This window comes from Pelodiscus sinensis, chromosome 4, assembly GCF_049634645.1.
Source record: "Pelodiscus sinensis isolate JC-2024 chromosome 4, ASM4963464v1, whole genome shotgun sequence".
Taxonomy (NCBI): Eukaryota; Metazoa; Chordata; order Testudines; family Trionychidae; genus Pelodiscus; species Pelodiscus sinensis.
This window is the reverse complement of record NC_134714.1, coordinates 51,245,003-51,267,007: the sequence shown is the minus strand read 5'-3', so window position 1 is coordinate 51,267,007 and position 22,005 is coordinate 51,245,003. Positions and strand designations below refer to the sequence as shown.

Here is a 22,005-nt window from a genome sequence, read left to right as displayed (position 1 = left end):
AAAAGGAGGTGGGAGAGGGGAAGAGAGATGGTGGGAGAGGGGAGGGGAAAACCTGGGAGGAGGGAGCTGGAAGGGGGAAGCCAGAGGAAGAAGTAGGAGGGGAAGTATAAAACTATGGTACGTCATATCTTAAGTACTGTGTACAGATGTGGTCTCCTCACCTCAAAAAAGATATTTTGGCCTTGGAAAGGGTCCAGAAAAGGGCAACTAAAATGATTAGGGGTTTGGAACAGGTTCCATATGAAGAGAGGCTAAAGAGACTGTGGCTTTTCAGCTTAGAAAAGAGGAGACTGAGGGGGGATATAATAGAGGTATATAAAATCATGAGTGGTGTGGAGAGGGTGAATAAAGAAAAGTTCTTCATTAGTTCCCATAATATAAGGACTAGAGGACACCAAATGAAATTAATGGGCAGCAGGTTTAAAAGTAATAAGCAGAAGTTCTTCTCCACACAGCACATAGTCAACCTGTGGAACTCCTTACCACTGGAGGCTAGAACTATAACAGAGTTTAAAGAGAAGTTAGATAAATTCATGGAGGTTGGGTCCATGGAGTGCTATTAGCCAGGGGGTAGGAATGGTGTCCCTGGCCTCTGTTTTTGGAAGGCTGGAGATGGATGGCATGAGACAAATCGCTTGGTCATTGTCTTCGGTCCATCCCCTCCGGGGTACATGGTGCTGGCCGCTGTCGGTAGACAGGCTACTGGGCTAGATGGACCTTTGGTCTGACCCAGTACGGCCGTTCTTAAGTTCTAAGCTCAGGGCTCAGGGTTGGGGGGGGTCTCACTGGACCAACTTGATTTTCATGCAAACCTGCTCCTGGGTTTGCATGTGGCCTTTGGTGGCCAGGCTGGCAGCTATCCTGCCCTAAACGGCTGCATTCCTGTGCTTAGTACGGACATCGTGGACATTGGAGGCCTCCCCCCAAACCTCAATGAGGTCCATGATCTCCGCACTAGACCAGGCGGGTGCCTGCCTCTTGCGGCCCCAGGCAGGCTCCTGGGAGCTACAAGCCTGGTCCTGGGAACAGGCGGAGGGCTGAGTGACAGCAGGTGGCTGGCTCATGCTGTGCCAGGTGCAGGGTCTGCTGGCTGGATGCTGGCAGGCTTGCAACTGGCACAAGCACTGTAGACAGACCGTGCCCCTTTAAGGGCTCTGGGGCCGGGAGGGAGGCAGAAGTGTTTCCCTGGTTTGGCCCAGAGTGGCCACCAGGGTAACCTGGGAAGGGCTAGCCTCCCACTAGCTCGAATTAAGTGGCTACACAGCCCTTAATTCGAACTACTTAATTCAAACTAGGCGTTAGTCCTCGTAGAATGAGGTTTACCTAGTTCGAATTAAGTGCTCCGCTAGTTTGATTTAAATTCGAACTAACAGCTGTTAGTTCGAATTAACTTTGTAGTGTAGACATACCATAACTTGGCTACCAGAACAGTGAGACTACAACAGTGCCTGCTTCAGCACACAAGCCCACTCAGAATCCTAAGGAGGCACTTGTGGAGCTACCCAAAACAGAGCTACTCCACCTTCACTGATCCAAGTACCTAGAATAGGTAGATTACAACTAGCTCAAGTATGTCCACTTGAGTTGCAATCATACTCTGTGATTGCAGTACAGACATACCCAAAACACATTAATAAAGATTTGTTTGTAGTAGTTCAGGTAACCTGTGACTCTTTTTAAAATAAAAATTCTTCATGAGCTTTCAGAACTACTCAGAATCAAGCAATAATAGTACTAGAAGTTTCACCTAAGTCTAAATATTGACAATTTTTCATTCTCAGAAGACAACACTTACCATATGTATCATAAGGATCCACATTAGAGCTAGGCATGTTCCACCACTGGATAGTCGCATCAATACCACCACTAAAACACTGTTCTCCATTAGAACTAATTGCCAATGATAATACAGGTCCACTGTTGAAAAGAAAAAACATTTTTATTTTACTACTGGCTAATTTATAGAGCAGAAACAAAAATTTTAAAAATGTGTTTTAAAAATGTGTTTATATTCATTTCTCTCTGCACAGTTTACTTCTTAATGAAGCAGTAAAATGGTGGCCTTAAAAATGTTTTCTTTGCACCCTTATTGACAGTGCATAAAAACCTTACACTGCTCAGAAATAATCATCTTATCTACAGTCTTTATATTAAGATACAATGAATTACAAACAAACCTATGGGAAATAGAGTGAGTGAAGATGGTGAAGAGAGAGAACTAATAACTGATGACGTCAAGAAAACTGCAATGTTTAATGTCTCTTTGCTTAAGCCTTTACTAGAGGGATTAATGGTGACCTGATACTCAACATAATTAACATAGGGGAAGGAATGAAAGCCAAAAGAGTGGAACAGATTATAAAAAAATAACTAAGTTAGATTTACACAAGTTGACAGCCCCAGATGAAATTCACCCAATGGTACTTAAAGAACCAGACTGAAGCAATTTTAGAGCTGTTAGAAATTATCACCAAAAATTTGTGGAGGGCGGAAGAGGTCCCAGAGTTGCAAAAGAGCAAGCATAGTACCGATCTTTAAAAAAGAGGAACAAAATGGACCAATGGAATTACTGACCAGTTAGCTTAATTTAAATACCTTGAAAAATTCTGAACAAATGAAACAATCAATTTGAAAGTACCTAAAGGATAATACAATTATAAGAAACAGCCAACATGGATCTGTCAAGACTAAATCATGCCAAACCAATCTAATTTCTCTCTCTAATAGGATTACAGCCCTGGCAGACAGCGGAAACAACAGATGCGACATATATTGATTTTAGAGAGGCTTTTGACCCCATCCCAAATGATACTCCAATAAACAAGGTAAGGAAACGTCATCTAAATTAAAACACTGTAAAGTAGGTGCACAACTGGTTGAAATGCACAACTACACAACAGGGAATGACTGCCTAGTTAGTATTACTTCTGAAAATAATCTGGGGGTTATAGAGGATCATAAACTGAATGAGAGTCAATAATGTGATGCAGTTGCAAAAACACTAATGTTATTTTTGGGTGCACTAACAGGTGTGTTGTTCATGAGTCACAGGCGGTAATTGTTCTGCTCTACTCAGTTATGCGTGCAACTGAGAGTCCAGAGGAGAGTAACAGAAATGATAAAAGTTTAGAAAACCTGAGCTATTAGAAAAGGATTTAAAAAACTGGATTAAAGACTATGTTTTAGTCTTGAGAAAAGATGTGGGGGAAGGGATCTAGATAACAGTCTTCAAATATGTTAAGGGCTGTTATAAAGAAGCTTGTGGTCAATTGTTCTCCATGTCAGTTGAAGAAGTAGTAATGGATGTAATCTGCAGCAAGGAAAATTTAAGTTGAAGATTAGGAAAACACTTCAAATTATAAATCTAGTTAAGTACTGGAACAAACCACCAAGGGAGCTTGTGGAAACCCCATCACTGGAGGTTTTTAATAACAGATTGGACAAACACTTGTCTAAGATGCTCTAGGTTTACTTGGTGCTACATCAGCACAGAGCTTGATGACTTCTAAAGGATCCTTCCTGCCCTACATTTCTGTTATTCTATGATCCTACAACGGAAAGTGATGACTCCTAGTATCACACAGACCAAGAACACTGGGTAAGAAGCTGAGCTTTAAGGAGAGCATCTCTCAAAGACCATGAAGAAAACAATCAAATCGCTTTATTTTTTGGCAGACACACCATTTGGCTCACCATTATATGGGAGGAAGAATCAACTTAATCTATTCCAGGTAAGAGGGCAAGACCGGGCCTGCATGCTGTGGCAAAGAATGAAAGGCTGCAGCCACCACTGAGAGATATGTGAGAGATGGACTTGCTCTGTAACATACCCCTTTCCCCAGGGGACAGAATGTGACCTTTTGCCATAGTTTCCCCATTTTTTCTTAAACCCATAATTTCTATTCAATTTATCATGACTGTTATGTGACTTTTCAAAAAAATTGCTATGACAAATCTGCAATTCAATATGGTGCCTACAGATTATTTCAGACATAAAAATGCTGAAGGACCCAGACACAAAATGGAAAACTAAGCATAGTTTCAGTTTTAGTTCTGTATTAAATTGTCCATCAGAGTTCAGGAAATATATTTATAATGGTGCAATAGGTTTACTGCAGTTACTGTTTTGAGGTAGGAGACAATGGGAATTAACAACGAAAAAAGTCTGTATCAAGTATAGCCACTTTTGAAGAGAAAGTGAATTTTATGAAATAATAATTAAAAATCCACAAGCTATCTAGCAATCCCCCATTTTTTTCCTCCTGAAATAAACAAAGCAAAACCAGACACACAAAGAGAACAGGAAACAATGACAACTATCCACAGCAGTAAGCCATCAGTCTTTCTGTTCAGATATTACAGGCAGTCCCCGGGTTACGTACAAGATAAGGACTATAGGTTTGTTCTTAAGTTGAATTTGTATGTAAATCGGAACTGGCTCCAGATTCAGCCACTGCTGCTGAAACTGACCAGGGGCTGACTACAGGAAGCTGGAGGCAGAATTGCTCTGCCCCCAACTTCCTGGAATCAGCCACTGATCAGTTTCAACAGCAGCTAAATCTCGAGCCTGGGACAGAACAGCTGGGCTGCCAGGTAGGTCCCTGCAGGACCAACCCAGCAGCACCCCAGCTGCTCTACCCGCAGGGTCCACAACAAAAGCCTGGTCTGATCGAGGCGGGGGGGCCCACTAGCGGGCCCCCCCCCAGCAGACCAGGGACACGGGGAGCAAAGCCGCTGCGGCTTTGCTCCCGGTGCCTCTGGTCTGCTGGGGTGTGTCTAGACTACATGCCTCCTTCGACGGAGGCATGTAGATTAGCGAGATCGGAAGAGGGAAATGAAGCCGCGATTAAAATAATCGCGGCTTCATTTAAATTTAAATGGCTGCCCCGATCTGCCGATCAGCTGTTTGTCGGCAGATCGGGGGAGTCTGGACGCGATGCCCCGACAAAGAAGCCTTTCTTCATCGACACAGGTAAGCCTCGTGAAACCAGGCTTACCTGTGTCGATGAAGAAAGGCTTCTTTGTCGGGGCATCGCGTCCAGACTCCCCCGATCTGCCGACAAACAGCTGATCGGCAGATCGGGGCAGCCATTTAAATTTAAATGAAGCCGCGATTATTTTAATCGCGGCTTCATTTCCCTCTTCCGATCTCGCTAATCTACATGCCTCCGTCGAAGGAGGCATGTAGTCTAGACACACCCCTGGGGACTGTCTCCAGCAGACCAGGGACACGGGGAGCAAAGCCGCAGCGGCGGCAGAGTCCCGCGCCTCTGAGGCTTTGCCAGAGCAAAGCCTCAGAGGCACGGGACCCCTCCGCCTCCCCAGCTTTGCTCCAGGTGTCCCTGGTCTGCTGGAGACGGTCCCCAGCAGACCAGGGGCACCCGGAGCAGCTTTTCTCGCCCCGGAGGTCGAGGTGGCGGGACCACTGCGCTCTGGGCGGTCCCGCTGCCTGCGAGCTCCGGGGCGAGAAAGCCCCGTTCGTAAGTGCGGATCCGACATAAGTCGGATCCGCGTAACTCGGGGACTGCCTGTAATTGCCTTGCAAGCCCCTTCGATAACAAAAATTACTACACAACCCCAAGAGAGGGGGGACCAAAGCTCAAGAACAAATAACTAAGGCTAAAGCTCCAGTGTCCCTAAGGCTTCAGTCTTAGACCCCAACAAGTCTAACACCAGCACTGGTCGCCCCATAAACCCAAGATTGTGACTCTTTGGGTTACAGATCCATAGTTTGAGAACCACAGAAACAGTTCCCTGTAAGGTGCAAGTTTTAGGCGGCCATACAGGAAGAATTTAAGACCCGCCCACTTCATTAGCTGAGCTGCACAGCAGTGTGCCTGCGCTAATTAGGTTCTTCTTCCAGAGCGCTTCTGATGCTTTACCTAGAAGTGGGGAAAGGTAGGCTGGTGGGTTTGATGGGGGGAATAGAGTGGAGGTTGGTTTAAAAAAAAGCCTCTGAAGCCAGCCAGCAGCTCTGTATCCCCTGTCTCTCTCCCTTCCCTCACTCTGGTGGCAGACCTGTGTTTTCTTGGGCTGCTTTAAAAAAAAAAGCCTGGGAGGCTGGCAGCCCTCTATCTCCTCCCCCTTCTCTCTCTCTGGAAGCAGTCCCATATTTTGTTGAGCAGCTTTAAAAAAAAGCTTTCTTTGCATCCTCTCTTTTCCCTCCCGGTAACTCCAGCTGCTTGGCTGCTGTTCAGAGGACAAGACAGGAAGCACCCATAAAAGAGAGAGTGCAATCCAGATCTGAGAACGAGACAGTGAAAACTTAAAAGCTAAAATGCTGATGCTTGCTGTCCACCTATGTTATTCAGACACTGCTTAAGTGCAGAAATAAAAATAAATGAGTAAAACATGCAGAAGGATTTCATTCCTCAATCTTTTCCAGAGCTGAATCACACCAACTTTGATGAATGAAAGGTTTGAGGTATGTAAACAACTGAAATATAAAACAAACAAACAAAAAAAAAACCCACCGTATTCCTAGATAACAGGAAGCAATATCAGCACAAAAAATGCTCTAAAATGAGCCCATTAACAACTTTTAATTTCAAGCATAAAGAACAACAACTATGTAATTTCATGTATCAGTACTAATAAAAAATTTTCTTTGCTATGTCAAGAAAATGAACAATTTTGTTTTATTCCTCAAAGGAACAAATACATACATATAAGATTCCAAATGGCTACTGAAAATTTTGCAGTATTTTCTTTATTTGATTTCATATTAAATAAACATTTCATGTCATGTACCTTGTTAATTATCCTTGTTTTAGTATTCTTTCTTCCATAACATTTTAAAGATTTTATATTTTATATATAAGCACCACAAGTGGCACACATCTAAAGAAGTGCACATGACCTCAATACACACATCTACAGAAATGCATATGACCTCAATATTGGTGCACATAATGAAACTCACTCCGCTCATGCAAGGAAAATCTTAGGGTATGACAACATTAGCCCCCCTACTTCAAACTAGGGAGGATAATGTAGGCATTCGAAGTTGCAAATCAAGCCCGGGATTTAAATATCCCGTGCTTGATTTGCATCTTCCCGGCCGGTCACCATTTTTGAAATTTACAAGTCCGGACTAACTGCCCACGTCTACATGCGGCAGAGATCCAGTAGTTCGAATTAAAGCCCTAGTTTGAACTACCTGTTATTCCTCCTGGAATGAGGTTTAACACGTAGTTCGATTCAGGGGCTTTAATTCGAACTACCGGGTCCCTGCCGCGTGTAGACACGCGCAGTTAGTCCGGACTTGTAAATTTCGGACCGGCCTGCCGGGAAGATGAAAATCAAGCGTGGGAAATTTAAATCCCGGGCTTCATTTGCAACTTCGAATGCCTACATTAGCCTCCCTAGTTCGAACTAGGGGGCTAGTGTAGACATACCCTTAGAGAGAACATTACACAAGAGATTCACCAGATCTCATCTGCTGAGTTCCATGGAATTCTGTGTCACTGTGTGGGAGCAGAATTCATGTCATCCAAAGATTTGTTTGCTTCCCTGCAGAAAGGTGAGTTCACCTCTTCCTGGCAGGCTGGAACAGCCAGTGGAGATGTAAGTCAATAGCTTGAGGGGGAGAGGGAGGAAGAGGAAAAGAGAGAGAGAGAGAGAGAGAGAGAGAGAGAAGAGTAGGAGGATGTTTAACGGCAGTGGGAGTGAGTGAATAAGACATACTGTCTCTCCGGCTCTATTGCAGTGCATATTGCATGGAGGGACAAGGCTTCAGAGTGTGTGGAGGCAGGCTCTGTCCCCACAGGCACAGCATAATGTAGAAGCTTGCCTGCTTCTACTTTCTCATAGTTGTTAGCGTATTGTTCCCTTTCTAAGTGAATTCTCCCAGGAGTATAAAACAGATGTAATAGTTTTAAGGCACTTTTACATTGCCAGAGCTGTATAAAAATACCTTATTGGAAATGACAACATGGCTTTATGACTGCTTATAGTGCTTCCTAACTGTTGTAAAATTTTCCTATCAAAATGTGCTGCAGAAACTATTTACTACTGACCTCTGCAGAGATCATTCGTAGCCAATATAAACTGTGATATTGATTCCCCAAATTTCACATCCCTTCAGTTGCCTATGATGCAACTCTGAGCATATTGCTGCATATATTTGTCGACTAATAACTCAACCTAACAACATTACTTTAGATAAAAGTGTCTTAGAAATTTTCTCCAATATTCCTCACTCCCATTTTCCATCCATGGTATTTGTAGTTTAAATAGATTACTAAAATAATTGAAACTGGCATGATAATATTGAACTATTTTGGCTAATGCCATATGAAAAATTTTGCAGAATTTTAAAAATTCTGTGAAAAATAGTTTAATATTTTGGCACAGAAATCCTCCAAGATTAGAATGTGTCTAAGCGGTTATGAGCCCTGAAAAACTCTCACAAGAACACAAACATGTCAGACCTAACAAAGGGCTATGGCCTGTGGGCTACAGGCTTGTCCCCCACCTTCACTTCGTTGATTGGCATGGGATTAGGAGATTTATTTCACCACGTCATTTATTCTATCTAGGAGAAGAATCATTCATAAATATTAAATATTTCTGAATGGGAAAGAAGCATATGTCATTTTCAGCAGCAAAACATTTTTATCCCCCCTTTCCCCCCACAGAGTTATTTTGGAGCTTTCACTTGCTGGATGTAAGACTGGTTATTCTTGACTGAATGTACAGGACACAATCAACTGCCATATCCAAGAAAAAGGAATTACCCTTCAGTGGATCTGCCCCACGCCGAGTTATTTAGTTTGCTTTCCTCTAGTTCAGGGGTTGGCAACATGCGACAGGTTAGATGATTTTTTGTGGCACACGCAGTATGGCATAGAGGCCAAGTGGCCCAGCAAGCAGAACAGGCAACAAGACCTTATGCTGGGTTCTGTGCCCCTGGGGCATGTAGGTCCCAGGAGCTAAGGGATTAACACTCTCATCCCCCAGCTTCAAGTTCTGCCTCCTGCTCCGGCAAGGGGCAGGGCTTGGGCTGCTCTGCAGATGAGGGATGCGCAGCCAGTCACACGCTGCTGCCGTCTCTGTGAGGAACCAAGGCCGGGGTAAGCCACGGCTGCTTTCCTTGGGCAGGGAGACCCTTCCCCAATGCCCTGCTGTGCCTGGCCAGGGGCTGAAGGTTCTGTCTGCTCCAGCCCCAGAGCTGCAGCTTATAGGTAAGGGGCAAGCCCCTGGCCAAGGGCTGGGCCAGACAGGGAAGTGACTCTGCCCCCCAACTGCCCCTCACCCCAGTGCTGCTCCCAGGGGGCTGTGAGGCCCAGCGCTGCTGCCCTGTTGGTGGCACAGGGATGTGGGGGCAGGATGGGAGGAGGCAGGGCTTGCTTTGAGGGGGATGAAGACAGTTAAATCTTGACACCCCATTTCTGAAAGGTTGCCAATCCTGCTCTAGTTTATTCTTCGAGTCAGAAGCCAGGGTTAGTTGGCTGAAGCAATGCAGCAATTCAATAATTTGACAGTCATTTACCATCAGAAAGGTTTTTTATAAATGCTGAAGCAGCTGACAGGTTGCACTAGCCTTATTTTATTCATGAATTTACTATCACTCTTTGGAGGACAAGAGCCCCTTTTGGTAAAAGCGTTTGCACTAGGTCCTCTTCCCAAAACCTGAGATTGATATATGCTGGGAAGTGGGAATAGGTTTCATAATCTCTCAACTGAGAAAAAGGTCCAAACACAAACAAAGTAAACTTAAGACCCAAGGGAAAGAAGGTCTGGCTTTGCACTGGAGATCTTCTGGTTGACATCTTGGTCAGGTTTTGATCATAATGCATCTCAGTTAATGAAACTGTACTCCAACTGGATTTCCTGGCATTTGCTTCACTCCAACTCTCTATTTTATTCAAAGCTCTGTTGTAAAAACTACCTCAATTGATACCTATTATCCAAACTAACCCACCAAAGATCCATTTCATAAGCACTTCGTTGCCTTGTGCACTGAATTTAGAGCTCTCTCTCGCTCTCTTTCTAGGTCCTATGCAATTTAGATCCTTCCAACCTCTATGCATGGTTGGTTGCTCTTCAGCCAATCAATTCTCTTCATTTTGTTCAAACCATGTTCTTTTATCATGTCTGCCCACTGTATTCTTTTTCACACAGCTCCCTATACATGGAAGCTTCCTTCCTAAATCCATCTACTAAACCTCCACCGCCTGGAGGAGGATGTGACATGACAGTAGCTGTAAGAAATGTAAGTTACTTTCACCTCTGTCCTCCTCCCAGAGCCAGACCCATACTCCCTCCTGCACTCCAAATCCCAGCCCTGACCAACCCCCACACAGCCTGCTCTGTTTGGGTATACATACAACTAGCTCTACATGGGATGTAGCTCTTTAAACTTTCTGGTCAAAGACAAACACACACACACACACACACACAAAAGTACTCTTCTTTGAAAAGTGCAGACTCCTATCTTAGACAATGCATTCCTCAGAACAGACTTTTTTCCTTTCATTATAAAGCATGATGTACATATTTGGTATCATATATAAGTAATATTAATAAAATTATGACCTTTTAGCTTAAAGATTTGACTGAATCTATAACAAGTGGCAATGGCAACAGTGGCTTCTGAAGTATTAACTGGTAAACACTTACATGTGGGCCCTAAATGTGTAGATAGGTTCTACATCTAAAGAGGCACTCCTGAAAGAAACAACAGGAAAGGTGATTATACTAAATAAAAAAAATAAAAAAATAAAAAGTTAAAATGTTACTATTCAACTAAATGTAAAGAAAAAGATTTTAGACACACAACCTATCAAACAACAACATATAAAACAAACTTTAAAAAAGAAAAGCACCATATACTTGCTTTTTGGCAGGAACTGTTTTCTGTAAGTTCCAAAGTTTTAGAGTATGGTCCTCAGAGGCTGTAACCAGCACAGGCTCTACAGGATGAAAAGCTAATGCCCGCACTCCATCAAAATGGCTGCGTAGCGTATATTTAGGATTCCATGTTTTTCGAAAGGCATCTTTATTGGCTGGCAGCTAAAAACAAACAAAAATCTATATAGTAACTTTATTGATCTTATGTATAAATGTCTATACTGTATGTTGGTGTCTGAAGACTGAAGTATCTGGGACATGGATTTACGTAAGTATCATTTTGCTGGATACAGAAAAAAAATTAAATTTCCACTGCTAGCTCTGCAACACCAAACAAAAATTTGTGACCTCTCTCAATAATACTGAGACAAAACCAAGGAGTCTGCAAAAAGGCACAGGAATTTAGTAGAGGAAGCCTATCTGCCAAATGTTAGGGTTGGGTTTTGTTGTTGGTTTTTTTTGCATGTTTTAAAAAAGTTTACCAATAAATGAGCAACATAAAAATCCACTGGAGTACTTTTCCAGTGAACTAGTATCCATCACAATTCTTCATGCCTATAGGCTACAGAATTAGCAAGAGAACTAACATTTGTATACAAACCAAATCAAAGTAAAGATATTGGGATTTCATATTAGTATGTAGGAAATGATTTACTATCTCCTTTTTAACTTTTATGACCCATCTTTCCAGAAAGGTATTCAGGATACCAAATAAAATCTGAGTACCACCTAAATCTTCAAGAGCAAGTTTTGCTTTGGTTGTAAATGTAGCTTTTGCTTCAGCTCACTAGAGAGAGAATTCTATATAATGAGTACAGGATTAAAATTATTCCCGATTTTTCTAGACCCACATATACTAGAATACAAGAGTTATTACTATTAAATATAGAATTTAGTACTTTATGCATCAATTTTGTATCTTGCGAAATGCCATATCGATAAAGAGACAAGAATACTTACTGATTATGACAACAGTAAAAAGCAATAATTCATCTTCTAAAAATCTTGAAAGGAACTCGATTAGCGATGGTAAAATGTGTTTATTTAGGAAAACATGCAACAGCTGACAAAAATTCAGTGGTCACACGTTTACACGCAGGGAGGAGGCAGCTTTGTGGGAGCTGGTATGCACGGGGAGCCAGCTTTTACGTGTAACCATGAAAGTTAATTGATGAGCACAGGCTCATCGGTTAACTTGCACATGGTTATACTTTCACATCCCTACTCCGAATAAGATTTTTTTTGAACTCCAACATAGCCTTTTTGATGTGCTATAGGACAAATGTTTACAATACTACTCAAATCTAATGTTACTAGAGTCTTCCATTTTAAAATCTGAAACATTTTATTTTTCCTTATTGATTCATTTTCCTAGTTGTGTCTTTTTCCTACCTCAAGAATGCCTTAAATATTACCAACATTTGCTGTCCATAATTGTTGACATGCTGTATGTACATGGATGATCTATTGCCTACATCATAGAGGAGATCAGATTAGATTATCACAGAATCACAGAACTGGAAGGGACCTCAAAAGATCATCAAGTCCAGTCCCTTTCTAGATCATCCCTGATAGATGTCTGTTTAACCTACTCTTAAATATCTCCAGTGACGGAGATTCTACAATCCACCTAGGCAATTTATTCCACTGTTCAAACACCCTGGCAGTTAAGATTTTTTTCCTAATGTCCAACCTAAACCTCCCTTGCTGCAATTTAAGCCCATTGCTTCTTGTCCTATTCTCAGAGATCAAGGAGAACAATTTTTATCCTCCTTGTAACACCCTTTTAGATACTTGAAAACTGCAATCATGTTCCATCTCAGTCTTTTCCTTTCCTTTCCTTTCCTTTCCTTTCCTTTCCTTTCCTTTCCTTTCCTTAACAAGCCTAGTTCTTTCAGTCTTCCTTCATAGGTCATGTTTTCTAGACCTTTAATCATTTTTGTTGCTCTTCTCTGGACCTTCTCCAATTTCTCCACATCTTTCTTGAAATGTGGTGCCCAAAACTGGACACAATACTCCAATTGAGGCCTAACCAGCACAGAGTAGAGCAGAAGAATGACTTCTCGTGTCCAGCTCACAAGACTCCTATTAATGCATCCCAGAATCATGTTTGCTTTTTTTGCAACAGCATCACACTGTTCACTCATGTTTGACTATGACCCCTAAATCCCTTTGTGCAGAACTCCCTCCTAGACAGTCACTTCCCAGTCTGTATGTGTGAAACTGATGCTCCTTCGTAATTGGAGTGTTGTGCATTTATCCTTATAAACTTCATCCTGTTTACCTCGGACTTTTTCTGTAGTTTGTACAGATCATTTTGAATTTTGACCCTATGTTCCAAAGCACTTGCAATCCCTCCCAGCTTGGTATCATCTGCAAACTTAATAATTGTACTGTCTATGCCATCATCTAAATCATTGATAAACATATTTAACACAATCAGTACCAAAACAGTCCCCCACGGAACCCCAATTCTTATGCCCTTCCAGCATGATTGTGAAACGTTAATAACTACTGTGAATTAGTGAATATAACCTGCGGGTTATACATATTTTTACAAACCCTGCCCCCCCACGGGGTATACATGTCCGCATCTTATATAAATTGATTTTTACTCCAGGAGCATCAGTGCCCTAAGCGGCTCTGCCCACCCCTCATTAGAACTGAGTTAGCTTTGCTGCAGGGAGGGCCTGACGAGCTTCCAGCGTGTCTGCACTGCGCTCTCTGTTCCCCGACTGGAGGAGGGTGGGTGACGCCTGGCTGCGGCTGCATGGGGCGGGCCAGGGCATGAGCGTGGCTCCCCTCCCACAGGCTTCCGGCTCGCTGACAGCAGGATGGCCATCACCTTGTGTCTGCTCTCTACGCGCTGCTGCTCAAGTGCCCGGGGCTACTGCAGAAGTCTCTGCGGGTTATACACATCCGCAGGTAATCCATTATTTTGTTTTACACAGGACAGAAAAACCACGGGTAATACAAGGGTGCAGGTTATACATGGACATGGGTTATATACTCTAATTGAAGGTACTACCTTGAGAACATTGATCTAACCCGTTATGCACCTATCTTATAGTAGCCTCATCTACATTGTATTTCCCTAGCTTATTGATAAGAAAGTCATGAGAGATTGTGTCAAATGCCTAACTGAAGTCTAGGTATACCATGTCCACTGCTTCTCCCTTAATCAAATAAAGGTATCTGATTGGTTTGACATGATTTGTTCTTTACAACTCCATGCTGGTGATCACCTATCACCTTATTATCTTCCAGATGTTTGCAGATGAATTCCTTAATTACTTGCTCCATTATCTTCTCTGGCACAGAAGTTAAACTCACTGGTCTGTAGTTTCCTGCATTGTTCTTATTTCCCTTCTTATAGAGGAGCATTATGTTTGTCCTTTTCCATTCTGGAATCTCTCCCAACTTCCATGATTTTTCAAAGATGAAAGCTGAGCCTTTAGTTATCTCCTCTATCAGCTCCTTGAGTATTCTAGGATGCATTTCATCAGACCCTGCTGACTTGAAGATATCTACATTTTCTAAAACTTCAGAGGAGTAGCCAAGTTAGTCTATAACAGTAAAAACTTAAAAAACAACAAATAGTCTAGTAGCACCTTAAAGACTAACAAAACATGTAAATAGAACCATGAGCTTTTGTGGGGAAAACCCACTTCCTTCAGATGACTGGAATATAAGAAGTCCAGATCCAAGAAGAAATAAGGGGGGGGGGAGGGGGGCAGAAGGGGAGGAAAGGGGAAGAAGAAAAAGAGAGAAAGTGAGTTGCTTCAATCCCAGACACATTTTCCAATATACTGTTGTAGGGGTCAATTGGGGAAGAACTCTGTACGTGTGAGGTATTGGGATGTTGAGGCCTGCATTCCCCCCTGCTTTGCCATTTCTCTTCCCTTCCCTACTACTGACGAGCCAGAAGCAAGCCTCTAGGAACATACGCCATTGTAGCAAGAATGAATTGTAGATAAGGGCAGGAACATAATCTTGTTTACCTAAATGTACTGATCACGAAAACAAAGTCAGAGGACAAGCAGTATAGCTGAGCCATACTATAACAAGTAATGAGTAACCCCCGGAAATTTCCAAACTGCCACAAACAAGGTAGACACACAGTATTTAAAGCTGCACCAGAGCACAGCAATTTGGACCTCACCAATAGGTTTTGGGTACCAGCGCCTCGGAAACTGAGACAGTCTCCCACTGAAACTGGTTCCCCGGCTAGCAGAAGGGATGTAAGAAATGCCACTTTTCCTATCACATTGTTCTTTTAGTGAAGGGGCACAGGTGATAGCTGTCAGAAAATAAACTGCTTGTATTTGACAGATACCTGTGTAGCGTGTCTTTGTACTTTGAGAACCCAGTGTCAAACGTCAGACTTACTCTTGCTGGCAACAACTGTATACAGCCAAACCATAGGATACAACTGTATTTGCTCCAATCCCACAGACACGAGACAATTACAGGATCTATATAGCATTCTTAAAACTGAAATACCCACCCGATGAAGTGAAAAAACAGACTGACAGAGCTAAAAAAGTACCCAGACATGAACTACTTCAAGACAGGCCCAGAAGAGAAAACAACAGAATTCCATGTATCACCTACAGTCCACAACTTACACCCTCCCAAAGCATTATCAACCATCTACAACCTATCCTAGAACATGACCGCTCACTCTCAGAGCCCTTGGGCAAAGGCCAATTCTCACTTATAGACAACCCCCTCAAACAAATTCTTTCCAGTAACCACACAATACACATCCATCATAATCATCCAGGAAACCACCACTGCAATCCCCGGTGCCAACTCTGCCCACACATCTATACCAGCGATTTCATCACTGCACCCAACATCATCAGCCACCACATCAAAGGGTCATTTAACTTCACATCCACTAACGTGATCTATGCCATCAAATGCCAGCAATGCCCCACTGCAATATATATTGGCCAAACAGGCCAGTCCCAATGGGAAAGAATTAATGGACACAAACCAAATAGCCAAAAAGGCAACATACAAAAACCTGTTGGAGAACACTTTAATCTTTCTGGACACTCATTAATGGATCTTCAAGTCGCTGTTTTGTTTCAGACCAACTCCATAAGCCAAACACAGAGAAAGAGTGACTATTGTAACTATTTGCATTCTCTCTCGTTTTCTTGCATCCCCCCCCCTTCCCTTATTAATTCTTGGATCTGGACTTCTTATATTCCGGTCATCTGAAGAAGTGGGATTTGCCCACGAAAACTCATGATACCATCTACATGTTTTGTTAGTCTTTAAGATACTACTAGACTATTTGTTGTTTAAGTTTTTTAATTTTCTTGGTAATTTTTAACTTGTTCTTTTATTTTAACTTCTAAACCTACTCCATTTCCACCATCATAACCATCCCTTCTGATTTTAGTACCTATTCTATGAGAAAATTTAGCTGTACTTGGTCAGAAAATACTCAAGATCGTATATAGAATTTTAATAAAAACCAAATTATTTTTATGGAATGAAATTAAAAGGAGAAAAATTCTACTCTGCGCTGATGAGGCCTCAATTGGAGAACTGTGTCCAGTTCTGGATGCCACATTTCAAGAAAGATGTGGAAAATTACAAAAGGTCCAGAGAACAACAACAAAAATGATGAAAGGTCTAGAAAACATATTCTCTGAGGGAAGGCTGAAAGAACTGTGCTTGTTTAGTTCAGAAAAGAGAAGACTAAGAGGGTACATTATATGGATTTTCAAGTATCTAAAAAAGTATTACAAGGTGGAGGGAGAAACATTTTTTCCCTTGGCCTCTAATAATAGGACAAAAAGCAATGGGCTTAAATTGTAGCATTTGGCAAAATCTAAATCCTCTATATAGACATTTATTTTGAATTTTATTTCTTTCTATTATCATTCCTCCAACACTTCAATATTATTCATCTAAATGTTTAAAAAAATTAAGTGAGTTAAAACACAAAACTTAACTAATCTTCATTCAAAACTTTAGTGACGCCCAGAAATGCAATATACAAGTTTTAGATTGTGAAGTGTCGGGGTGGTTAAACACCGGAATAAATTGCCTAGGGAGACTGTAGAATCTCCATTACTGGAGATATTTAAGAGTAGTCTGGATAGACATCTTTCAGGGATAATCTAGATGGTGCTTGGCCCTGCCATGAGGGCAGGGGACTTGACTCTGTGACCTCTCGAGGACTCTTTCAGTTCTAGTATTCTATAATTCAAAAGAACATACTGCTTTCCTATTTTAAAACTTCAAAGCCACATTATACACTGTAGCTATACAATATAATGAATTACTGTTGTGTGTAATTTTTAGATACAATTTGTACCTCCAAAATCTGGCACTCTCTGGTCCAGCAATATCCGTCATCTGGCAGAACCACAGATGGCTCCTGGACCAGAGAGCCCAGGTGCCTAATGGCAGGGGGGCCAGTGAGGCAACAGAGTTAGCAACCCAGCTGGGGACAGCACGAGACCAGGGTAGGAACCCCGGGGCAGCCTCCAGCAGTCTGCGACAGTACGGCAGCCCCCAGGAGCTCAGGGCTGAGGTCAGGGCCCCAACCAAAGTCCTCCAGCAGATCTAGAAGCATGGAGCTGGAGCATCACAGCAGCCCCTGGAGTGTGGGGCTAGAAATGAGCATCGTGGCAGCGCAGGGCCAAAGCCCTGCAACAGCCTGCTGGAGTGTGGGGCTGGGTCCCTGCAACAGCCTCATGGAATGCATGGCCAGAGCCCCGTGACTGCCCTCAGATGCACGGGGCTTGGGCCCTGTGGCAGGAGCTGGAGCCTCTGCTACCTAGGGACCCAGCAGCAGCTGGGTAAGTAGCCCAGCCAGGTTGAGGGGGCAGAGGGAAGAGAGGCAGGATGCCTGCTAGGGCAGCCTGCAAGTAGCAAGCAATTGGCTCGGGAGCTGGTGGTGGGAGACCTCCTCTGGTCCAGCAAATTGTCTCATTTGGGACCAATCAGGTCCCAACGGTGCCAGACCAAGGAGATACAACCTGTATATGCTGAGTATATAAAAGCTATCAGTCCCTCAAAGGAAAACATAACTTAAAAGAAAAGAGCTGAATAATCAGGGCCTGAACCTGAACAGTAAAGATGGTCTCCTGAGAGGTGATTTAAAAACTCAGCTGCCCTCACAAACAGGGACTTCATTAGTAGCTAACAGCTGGACCAAATGCCATCATTCCTCCAACACTTCAATATTATTCATCTAAATATTTAAAAAAATTAAATGAGTTAAAACACAAAACTTAACTAATCTTCATTCAAAACTTTAGTGACCCCCAGAAATGCAAGATATAAGTTTTAGATTGTGAAGTGAAGCTACCTTATAAGTTACGGGACGGTTACATGGCCTGTTATGTCTCACTCAGAATAGTCCTTCAACATATAATAACAACTGCAACTCCAAAAAGCAGATATTAGGAAAGGATTACCATTTCTACCTATATTTTACGGTTTAACATGCCTTTAGATGGTGCCACTCAGTGCTAGCTACTTTGAGGTCTACTACTATACTTCCACCATGCCAAACTGCAACTCCCACGTTCTAAAAGTTAATTATACCCAAAGAAAGGCACATTAAAATACTAAATCCTTAACTGTCATTCAGTGTTTTAAAGATGTCTAAAGTAAATAAAGTTTGTTATAGTGCCTTTTCTTGGGCCAAATCCTAATTCTAAAAACTGTTTTATGATTCCCACTCAATCTTACTTTGGCACTTTCAAAACTGGAAAAAAGCATACATCATCCTAAAGAGCCATTGGGGGTTAGAAACATACCTTCCTAATATGAAAAAAAAAATCAGCTTAACAAGAACACATTATCAATTAACAAGTTATCCTTATCAATTCAATATATTATAATATATACAAATTCAGACTTAACAGAAGTCTATATTTCGTTATCAAACACCATAATGCATAATAATATCAACCATTTCCAATTTCCCCCTTGCATAATAAAAATATTATATTTAATACGTTGAGATGTTGCTATTCTGAAAACTACAGGGACGAAAGATACATTGGAGCACTAGACTAGAACTTAGGGGATCACGATTCAATTTCTCTCTTAGCTTAAGGCTTATGTAATCTTGGGAAAGTCTCTATTCTCTGAACCTCATCTGTAAAATGGGACTGCTAGTTCCTTTCTTCTATCTTTTCTCTATTGAGCTTGTAAGTTATAAGAACAGCCATACTGGGTCAGACAAATGGTCTGACAACAATGGCCAATACTAGATCCCCAGAGGGAGGGAACATAACAGGTAATCCTCACATGATCCCTCCCATCACCCATTTCCAGACAAACAAGAGGCTAGGGACACCATTTCTACTCAACCTGGCTAATAGCCTTTGCTGGACCTAATCTCCATGAATCTATCTAGTGCTTTTTTGAACCCTGTTAAAGTCCTAGCCTTCACCACATCCTCTGGCAAGGAGTTCCAGAGGTTAACTGTGCACTGAATGAGAGGAACTGTTCCTTACTATGTGTTGGACCACTCACTAGCACAATTGGTTTCAACCATGGATAGAGCCTTTAGGTACTATTTTAATACAAATAAAAGAATATACATAGATGCAAAATACTAAATTAAAAGAAAACAGAATTAACAGAGTGCCAGAATTAAGGATGCTCATGAAACCTTAGCCCTCCCTCCAAGGTAGGTATATCATCTTGGATTACATGATGTTGTATTTAGTGAGCAAGAAAGCTGCTCAATACTTTAACCACATGATGAGTGGACCCCTGTCTTATTTACTCCACACCATCAGAATTAAACACTCAATACAGAATTATTAGTGTCTAAATGCCTTACAAAATTGGGCCTGAAGTGACTCAGATTGAACACCCAGGAAATAAAGAACACAATTAGTAGTCACATGTACATGAGGTTTAAAGTCTGTGATACCACCTGGGACAAAGCTAGGGATGTGACTGGAACAGCTCCCTCCCCTGCCTGGTGGCAGGGTGCGCATGCTGTGGGCTGTTCCAGCTGGGTCCGGCCCCACACCGATGGAATTCCAATTAATGTTTAACTGGAATTTTACATCCTCAGGCAGAACCCAGTTTTCCAGGCTCACAATAAAAGGCTTTTGGCATTCTATTTCTTCCTGCTGCCCCCTGCCTCAAATCACTGCACACCGTCCAATTTCTGTCACAAATGAGGCACTGGACTTGGAGTCATGTAATTCATGGGAATTTACAAGTCATTTTCAGTAGATTGGTCATGCTGTCCACTAAATAAGGCAGAGGTTCTATGAAAAATATAATACTTAGTCATGTGATTGAAGAACTCTCATAATACAGAGGCAAGAGGGGGAAGAATTAATGTCAGATCAACCTTAATGACATTTTTAAATTTTGAGTTCCTGACTTTTCAAGCCTAATAATAATGCTTGGTCTGACCCAGTACAGCCATTCTTATGTTTTTATGTTCTTATTGCGCTGCAGGCACCAGCAGAAGAACTGTTTCCATTCTGCGAGGTAAGGAAACCTGGTAGACAGTTTTCAACTACTACTGAGAACTTGCTGAGCCTACTCTGAGCAGGTGCACTCCACAGGATTTAACCACAGAGTTGCCATGCTGTGAGATGGAACAAACGCTGGTTCAGGTGACCCAGGTGACTGTAGTCCTGCGTGATGAGGTCCAGGAGCAGTGGAAGTGAGATCAGCCTCTGTAGCAAGAGCACCAGGAGCATGGGATACCACTGCTGATGGGTCCAGGCTGGGGTGATCACGACGACATCCACCCTCCCACTGTGGATCTTGAGAAGCAACTTGCAAATCAAGAGGAATGGAGGAAAAGCGTATATTAGGCCGGTGTGCCATGGGATCAGGAAGGCATGTGCCACTGCCCCGGGCTGAAATTCCAGAAGGAGCAGAAACAGCAGCACTTCCAGTTCTGGTGAGTTGCAAAGAGGTCTAGCCACGGAGACCTCCCACCCCACTAGAAGATGTTGCAGAGGACATCCGGCCAGAGAGACTTCTAGTGGGCACAGAGCCTCTAAATGAGGCAGTCTGCCAGCTGGTTCTGGTCCTATGGGTGGTTAAAATGCCTCCAGGTGAATGGAGTGGGCTATGGAGAAGTCTCACAAATGAAGGGCTGCCTGGCAGAGCGGACCAGGTGCTGAATGGCGGTCATGCTGTCAGTCAGGAATGTCATGCGCTGACCCTGAATGTGGGAAAGGGAAAGCCTGACACACCAAGTAAGCCACCCATTGTTTACACACATTCATGTGGAGAGAAAGTTCCATGGCGTGCATAGTGATGGTCCCCATGTGCACTCTCCAACCCAAATCGGACGCATCTGTGACCAATGACATCATAGGTTGTGGCACATGGAACGGGATGCCGAAGAGGACTGACAAGGGAGTCCACCTACCACCATACAGCATGGCTGATGTGTGCCGGAACCATAACCACCATATTGAGATTGACATGATTCAGGTGTGAATTGGCACAAGTTCATTAAACAAATGAACAACCTACAAATAGCTAGAGATGAATGGCACTTGCAAAGCAAAGGAGCCAAAGTTCCAACAGTCATCAATGGCAGTAAGAAGGAACTGAGGAGGGGCCAGGTCAACAGGGTCATATATAGTGCATCACACTGGCACCAATCCAGGGGGCTCCACAGTCAACCTGATGGATAGCAGCTTGGGGATCCTGGCTTATCATGGCAACAACAAACCAAGAAGAATGCCTCAACTGGGAAACAGAAAGGTATTAAGTACAGGAAATAGTTTAAGTAGTCAGGAAACTGTAAAGTTAAGCTAACGGTGAAGCTTGACGTGAACATCTTCTAGAGGCTTTGTGGTTGAAAAGAAACTGAGGGCAGTTGACCTGTGCTGCTTCAAAATCTCTATTATGTTGCATGAGGATGGCTGAAGTACAAGTATGGGCAGAACAAGTGCTGCCACTGAAAATCTCAACTGAAGGTGCCTATACACATAAACTGACTGCAATGGAGCACCCTAGAGGCATCACTCAAAGAAGAGGAGACGGTTGTGGCTACTTTACCTTTACCTTCTGATGGGAGACCAATGGCAAACAACATATAGTTATAGCCCAAAGGACACAGCTATTCAGAAGATTCCAACCTTGGATGCATGGAGTGAATACTATCTAAAACAGTCT

At 42.7% G+C, this 22,005-nt stretch overlaps 1 protein-coding gene across 4 annotated transcripts in view; it reads right to left on the bottom strand.

Annotated features, from left to right (window-relative positions):
• The window catches only part of STRN3 (striatin 3), a 125,634-nt gene that overhangs the window by 22,238 nt on the left and 81,391 nt on the right, over window positions 1-22,005 (bottom strand). For all 4 annotated transcript variants that reach the window (XM_006116372.4, XM_075926978.1, XM_075926979.1 and 1 more), the window contains 3 exons: window positions 10,841-11,016; window positions 10,624-10,671; window positions 1,796-1,917 (listed from right to left, as the gene is read on the bottom strand). In XM_006116372.4, the coding sequence (XP_006116434.4) occupies window positions 1,796-1,917; window positions 10,624-10,671; window positions 10,841-11,016 (346 nt within the window). The remainder of the gene's footprint in view (window positions 1-1,795; window positions 1,918-10,623; window positions 10,672-10,840; window positions 11,017-22,005) is intronic.